A 7,681-nucleotide genomic window follows, 5' to 3' on the forward strand; every position below is an offset into this window, starting at 1 on the left:
GTAGAGGGTAACGAGTAATACCTCTTCTGAACGGTGTTTTCTTAGTTGCACACACTACTTATTATCAAATTGCCGGCATTTTCTATGCAAGATTCTTGCAGCCGTTGCAACTGCGAGCGGGCGCCCCGTTCTTTTTGCCTTGGGACTTTTTGCATATCGACCGCTCCACCACCATCTCCTTAGGACCTTAAACTCCTTAGACAGCTATGCTCTTCTTATGTATTTTTTGACGTGCACAAATCCGCCGTTCACACCCAAGGGACCTCCCCAGAGCTGCTCATACTGCACCGCGTATATTCAAATTTACAGCTCAACTGCGCATGCAATTCGCTCGCGAGAGAAAAAAGGCCACACCATAACGGACTCTTCAGTCGTTTAACAGGACGTGTCTAGTCAGCTTGTCAATGTCATACCCAAGCCTTGAGGAAAGGCAGCTTCCGGAGGACACGCGAGCCCCGTCGCTCTCCCCAGGCGAAACCCCAACACCCGCAGCACAGCCAGCAGCCAACCCTGCAGCAGATGAATCAGCGCGTACCGCAACTAGCTCTGCCTCAGCGTGCACAGCAACAATCCATGCGGCAGACGCAGCAGAATGCACAGCAGCAATCCATGCAGCAGACGCAGTAGAACGCAAAGCAACAATCCCTGCAACAGATACAGCGGCATGCAAAGCAACAAGCTGCTCTGCACCATGCGCGGTAGCAGGCACTTCATCAGGCGGAGCACCGCACGCAGAAACAAATGCTGCAGCAGGCGGAACAGCCTTCACATCAGCAGGCGTTTCAGCAGTCGCAGCAGCAAGCTCCGCAGGAGTTGCTGCATCCGACTCACCGCCAATGGTCATGCCTATCGCCTCACCAAACGCGGCGGCAGATTCAGCTATCAGCGCTGCAGCGCCTGCAGGAGTTGATGATGAACGCGCATCTTTGGGCCCTTGCAGTTTTTATCCTCCAGGAGCTTTAAATAATCCTTTACTGTTGGCCCCAGGAACTCCAGATGAAGCTGCAGAACAGCTTCATATGCAGCAGCAGGGGCAACTGCAGCACCAACAAGTGGCGTGTTTGAGGGACGCAACTCTGGATGGGATGGCGTCATGCGCCAGCGTTTCCTGTCCGTCTTTCAGCACTTCAGAGGTGGCACGAAGTGTTGAATTGGCTGCTAGTCAAGACAAAAGTGCTGCAGCGGGGGACGGGATCTGCATGAGTAACGATTGTCCGGGGGACCTCTCGGAGCTAGATCTCTGCTCAGCAGCAACGGAAGGAACTGTCGACACGGGGCAGCTCTCACCAGCACAAAACAAAGCGCTGGAGGCGAGCCCAACGGTTTCTGCTGTCGCTGCAGGAGCTCTTCCAGCAGGTTGTGCAGCAGCTGCTTCTGCAGGAGGAGCAGCAGCTGCTGCTGAGTTGAGAGCCCTGCGTGACCTGGTGGAGAGTCTGCAGGCGGAAAATCGACGGCTTAAGGAGGCACTGTCCCGTCGCAGGCGCTCCTCTGCGCCCACGCAACAGAACGAGGGGGAAGCTGCAGCAGCAGGAGCAGCGGCAGCAGCGGCTGAGAAATGCAACTGCGTACCTCCTCAGTTGCAGGAGCCCCAAGGAGAAGAGAAACAAAAGCAGCAAGTGAGCAGCCCCAACGCAGAAGAAGCACGAGCCACCGCATTCAGGAAAGGGAGGGCTCCAGGGGCACCCCCCCGAAGCAGGGGGCCCCCCGGGAGGCCCCCAGGGGCTGAGGTGAATCGAACAGGGTGCCTACACCCAGGAGGTGCTTCCAACAACGGTAGCAGCAGCTCCAGCGCAGCCAACGGCGGCGAACGGAGCAGAACGGAGGACAACGCTCTGTCTCTGTGGGGCTGGAGCCCTCCAAACGAACCTCTCAGCTCCTTGCGAAGCTGCTGCGCAGATCGTTTGCTCCTCGGGAGCTGCTATTGCACTGAAAGCAGAAGCCAGTACAACAGTGATGCTGATGGGGAAGCAAGTAGTCAATGTGTGGTTACAGCAGTGACCGCTGGACCCCTCGAGGCCTCGTGGTTGCTGCAGCTTGAAGAGGCTGTGCATAGTACATTAGCGGAGCAGCAGCAGCAACAACAGACGAGAACGACCCTGTCTACACTACGTACGGAGCCTGCGCGTGCTGTTCTGAAGACAGCCGTTGAGGAGATTGGGTTTTCAGGTGAATGAGCTGTTGACAGGATATGCACATACACGTATCCTACTGATGGAGTGTGGTGGTGGTACTCGTTTGTGTGTATTGTACTCGTTTGTTTATGTCAACGTGTCTTTTTCTCCCCTACTCAAGCCTCTCTATATCCATTTCTGTCTTTCCTGTGTACTTTACACTTCATATGAGTCTGTCTATTCTTTTGTTTGGATTTCCTTTGCGTTCCTTCTGTTGCGTATTTCCCTGTTTGCCCGCACCATCTTGAGGTCGTTTGCTCCGCTGCTGCCCCCCTTCTCAGTCCACTTTGCCGACACCTGCTGTCATTTGATCTCGTTCGTTTTCGTATTCTGTGGTTTCTTTTTTTTTTGCTATATGTTTTCCCGTGTTTTTTCTGTCGCGACTCGTCGTCATTGGTCGCCATTTGTTTTATTTGTCCTCAATTGTGGAGTTTTGTGCTGTTTTCTTTTTTTATTTGCTCCTACTTGTTGGCGCTTGCTATATTTGTTTTCATTTGTTTCATCTGCAGTAATTTGTCCTTTTCTCTGTGAGCAGTTCTTGATATGGACCAGCAGCAACATGGGGCAGCAGAGGTCGCGGTGGCAACCGATCCACGTCTGCTGGAGTGGTTTGTGGCTCCAACGAGTCCCTCCTCTTCCCACCCTTCTTTGTCACTTTCTTCGCATTCTCGAGGTGTGCATATAGCTGGGCATTCAGCTTCTCAGGGTACTGCGAGCTCCAAACATTCAAAAAATGCACTTCTCAGCCGTGCCGAGGAGAGGCGGCAAACCTCCACTTTGCCGGCGACTCTTAGGAAGAGCATCAGTAAGAAGTGCATGCTCACAAGTCGAGGCAGACAGCTTGCACACAACTGCAGACCAGCGAATTGCCTGTACATCTGGATTGCTGTTTGCGGTCTAGACCCGCAGCCTGCGTGCGACTGCATGCTTCTGTATTCGTGTGTTTCCTCCCATTCTTTTTGTAGTTGTGTATTGCCATGGATATTGCTTGGTTCCTTTCTTCACACAAACAGCATTAAATGCTTCTTCGCGTGTTGTGCCGTATTGGGGTGTACAGGCATTTCCCTGTCTGCGCTGAGGAGAGGCTGCGCTGACCGGCTGAACTTTTGCCGGAGACTACAGTCCGATTTGCTGCAGTGTTCCCTTAGCCCCAGCGCTCTGGAACTCCTTTTGTGCGGCTGGACACACTCTAAACCTATCCCATTTAGCTTCATGCGTTTAAATAATTATGGATATACATATTTGTGGGTTGCACAGTATCTGCACACGCGTATGCTTATGTAGCAAACTTAAAGCCGTTCTGCTGTTGCTGCGGCTCAGAGAATTGGTGCCTGATCTGTCGAAGGCCACCGAGAGGCGGCAGCTATGGCTCGATGCCCGCGATGCGCTGTCTAAACACTCGGCGTGTGCGCGGAGGCCTCTGGATGACGAGGAGTCATTTGCTGCTTTCGTAGGAATTGCTGCTGTCGTTGCCGTTGTCTATCTCTTCGTTGATTGCTGTGTCTGTCAGGTTCACATTTGCACGCACCAGAAATCCCCTAAGCGTGTGCGTGCAATATTGTTGTGCCTATTTGTATGGCAGGTGTTTAAATTTGAGGCGCTGCATCAGCGCCTCGAACTCCTCTCTTTTCTAAACAGCAAAACCATGGAGGCCCACCTTTCCTCCTTGCTCGTGGTGAGCATATCAGAGGAGAATCCTCGCCTCTTTGCTGCTGCAGAAGTCATTTTTAAAGGGGCTTATGCTGCAGATTGAGTGCTGCCAATGCTGGTGCTGGAATCCGCCCAAGAGGGCGAAGGGGGGCGTATGGTGTGTTTGCCGTTGCTGCGGCTTGGTGTGGCTTGTTGCTGCTGTTGTTCCTACTATTGCTGCTTCTATTCGTGTTGATTCTGCGGCTGCAGCAAATTCAGGTGAAGCTTGATTGTTTGGCGATGCTGCGGAGGAAGTCGCCACGCATAGGACAGTGTGTGCGGGTAGGCAGAGCTGGTGTCGGCACAGCGAGAAATAGAATCGCTGAAGTGCATGGACTGGTTGTTGCTAGTTGCTTTAGTTTTAATTGAACAGCATGTAGTGGATGCAACCATAGCTGCGCTACTCCTCGTGAAGTCATGGAGTTCGCGGATGCAGTTATTGCTGTTGTTGCTGCTCTCTGTGCATGCTTGCCGGTGCTTTCAGGCAGCAGCTCGGGCTGCGTCTGTTGTTAGCAGCCTCGCTGGACGAAAGGGCCTAAATGCATTCGTAGCAGAAGCTGTTTACGACGGCACAGCCAAAGAGAATGTCGAGCCATCCGCAGCAAACAGCGGCAAAGCTCAGACAAGGGCGGAGGCACCAGAGGCGGCACACGCGGCGATAAAGATAAAAGAGGAAACGGCTCAAGAAGCCCCTAAACAAGAGGGCAACAGATTTCCTATGTTCCGGTGGCCGGTATTATTTGAAAGGGTTAGTTGGAGTGTATCTCCACCAGTAGCCATGGTACATTCATTGCTTGTGGGACAGAAATGCACTGCTGTCCAGTGGTTCGTGGATCTTGTTTAGGGTGTATGTGCACTAGCGGCCAGTGGCTCTTGCATCTCAGTTTGGGTGTACGTCCAACAGTGGCTGCAGGTTCTCCCCCTAGCCTAACGCATTGCGCCTTACCTGGAAGTGTGCATCATCCGTCCGTGTTGCAGCACAAGCCAACCAGTAAAATTAACCACTCAGCGCGGAGCTGCATTGTGGTAGGGCCTTTGTGTGTCTTTAGATCAAAACGCAATACGGGTTCGGTGCTGACGGGTCGATAGACAAAAGCCGCTCGCTTTTGAAGGTCATTGCAACCCACACCGGTGAGGAACAACGAATACGCCTAGAGGACCTAGGATTGAATATTTAGGGTTATGGGTGTTCGTACATCCTACCAAAGCTTAAATGGACGGCATTCAGATGTCCATGAGTAGCTCAGATTAGTTGACAATCGTAGAACACTTCACACGTCGGCACTTTCGAGCTCTGCAGCTGTAGGCTACTGCCGCTGTCACAGCCCAGGTGGCAGTACGGAACAATATTCATTTATTCGTAATGATACGCATCGTATACATAATAAGGATGTTGATCTGTCCAAACGTGTACAAATGAGGAAAGCCCATGAATATTGGTTGAAATGCGAGCACAGGAAGACCACTCGACACTACAGAGTTGGCTCTACTCAAGCGGGCCTCTCAGAAACCGTTGGTGGCTGTGTTAGAGCAAGAGGTCTCTTTGGTGCATATGCTACTGCTGCTGCACCGCGCTGCAATGTGGGCTGCGACCAGCGGCAGTTCGGGCATGCAGACGGTTGAGCAGCAACAAGAGGCCGTGCAAGACCCGACGAAGGCACTGGCAGCTCGTTTGCTGCAGTGTTGCTACACGTCAGGCAGCAGCAACAGGAGCAGCAGGGGCGGCAGCGATACAGCTGAAGGAGAAACAGCAACAGCAGCGGATGAACCCAGCAGTCCCAAAGGACAACACGAAGCTGAAACTTGTGATTTGCTGCTGTCGGTAATTCCGAAGCTTGTGATGAACCATCATGGGCGGTTGAAGGCACTGACGCGGCTGTCAGCTCAGTTGTTGCGGGAGTACGCGGCGTTTGTCTGTTGGTTGGGTGACAGATCTTCTTTTCTGCCTCTACAGCTGAATCTGCATGCAGCGAGCAGCAAACAGGAAACCCCATGGGTTCCCCAGGGGCCCTCTCTACCCTCCGTGTTGGCGGCGACACTCCCCTCAACAGTGGCTAAGGGGGGAAAGTCTCATGCAAAACCTGATGCATTTGAACGCCTCTACTCGTTTTTAGAAGAGCTCGAAAAGCACGCAGATTCAAACGTTGCCCCCCGCCCAACGCGGAAACACTTGGTGAGAGCGCATCTGATCATGTGCAGTGCTTTCAGCAGTGATCCCAACAAACCCTGAACCGTTAATCTCATGAATGCATGCATTGGCCCGCAGTAGGGATTTGTGCCCTCAGATGAACTATTCTGGTTCGCTTGTATCGGTGCTGTGCAGCTGGAGAGGCGGTGCTGCAGCGGCAGCAGCAGATCAAACAGCCCGTCTTCCTCCTCATCTAGTTCTTCGCTGCCAGTGCTGTCGCCTGGGTCATCTCCAGAACGCCGAAAGCAGCAGAAGACGCAACATGCGTCGAATGCTTCTTCCTACATACCGCGTGAACAGCAGCCAACAGCAACGGCACCAGCAGCGGCAGCTGGGCGTTGCTTCCCCCTGCCGGGTATGTTGAATGGTGGAGGCCCGTTAGCAACACCCGCTGCTCTCCGTTCCCTCCTCTCACGCGGCACATCTTTTCAGTTGAAGCGAACAAAAAATACCGGAGCAGCAGCACCACCGGCAGAGTCAGGGCAGCCGGCACCACCTCAGCCTTCGAGACACTGGAGAGGCAGCAGCAGCAGCCGCAGCAGCAGCAGCGAAGGCAGCAACCACCAACAGCAAGGCGATGCTCCCAGTGTGTATCTGACTCCCCACGCGCCCTTCCGCCTCTCCTCCTTCAGCCCGTCAGGTGCTGCTGCTGCTGCACCTCCAGCTCCTGCGATCCAGCCCTGTCCCACCGGCACACCACGGACGCCGTTCGGTATGTCGACGGTTTTTGACCATAGGCTAACATCCCCAGTAAACAGCGGAGAGGAGAGCCGATCGCCTGGAGCGGCGAGCGGACAACGGTACGAAAGCTGGCGCGCCGGCGTCCGTACATCCCATTTGAAGGATGACGAAATAGATGCTGCGCCCAAGAGCGAGCAGAATCAAACAATGCTGAAATCTGCAAAAAACCCCGAAACAGAAGCAGAAAGTGAGCGTATGTTGCTCTCGCCGGAGAGGAAGCCGAGCCACTTCCCCCCATCAGCCAACAACAACCCATCCGATTTTTGCAGGAGCAGCCTCGCCTCAGTGTTTTGTTCTCGCAGTGCCTTCAGTGAGCCTTAAAACCCCTTCTGCCTATCTCTTTTGTCCCCCTCCTTAACTATTGGCATGATGCATTTACACTATTTCCCTCTAATTACCAGTGGGCCGTTAGGATACTCGTTCTCTTTCTATCTACTGTCTATAACAAGCGGTGCATGACCTTATTGTGCCACGTCAATATTCAGAAACGTCTGAGCCTGTGCAGCTCACCGGGATCACCTGGATTAGCATCTCATGCGTGCGGTGTGGTGGGGTTGCAGCTGCAGGTGTCCGCATATCGCTAAACAAGGCCCCGACGCAACCCAAACAACAACAGCCACAGCAACAGCAAGGGGGTGAACACGAATGAAGTGCTGCAGAGGGAGCGCTTGAAACACCGTTCGGCAGCTAACAGCAGAGAGCAGGTACTGCTAGCAGGTGCTCCTAGCAGGTGCAGCATGAGCCCTTTGAACCCTCCAGTGCATGCAGGCTGGGCCATTGCCTGAGTTTTCTAGGGTTTACGCTCGCTGTTATGGTTTAGAGGTTGCGGTAGCAGGGGTGTCTTGTTTTCGCCACGATTCTGTTGCTGTCCAAGCGCCTAGTACTCCAATTG

The 7,681-nt window shown here is 53.5% G+C and overlaps 1 protein-coding gene across 1 annotated transcript; it reads left to right on the forward strand.

The window, feature by feature from the left end:
• Positions 1 to 404: 404 nt before the first annotated feature.
• EMWEY_00050530 (hypothetical protein, conserved) lies at positions 405 to 7,438 on the forward strand (the record flags this gene model as incomplete). The annotated part of the gene is made up of 11 exons (XM_013479617.1): positions 405 to 2,166; positions 2,707 to 2,976; positions 3,229 to 3,343; positions 3,492 to 3,621; positions 3,754 to 3,846; positions 4,071 to 4,142; positions 4,345 to 4,593; positions 4,910 to 4,991; positions 5,318 to 6,033; positions 6,184 to 6,976; positions 7,350 to 7,438. The coding sequence occupies 11 exons, from the start codon at positions 405 to 407 to the stop codon at positions 7,436 to 7,438; spliced, it is 4,371 nt and encodes a 1,456-aa protein (XP_013335071.1).
• Positions 7,439 to 7,681: the final 243 nt, after the last annotated feature.

This window comes from Eimeria maxima, genomic scaffold, assembly GCF_000499605.1.
Source record: "Eimeria maxima Weybridge genomic scaffold, Emw_scaff1245, whole genome shotgun sequence".
Taxonomy (NCBI): Eukaryota; Apicomplexa; class Conoidasida; order Eucoccidiorida; family Eimeriidae; genus Eimeria; species Eimeria maxima.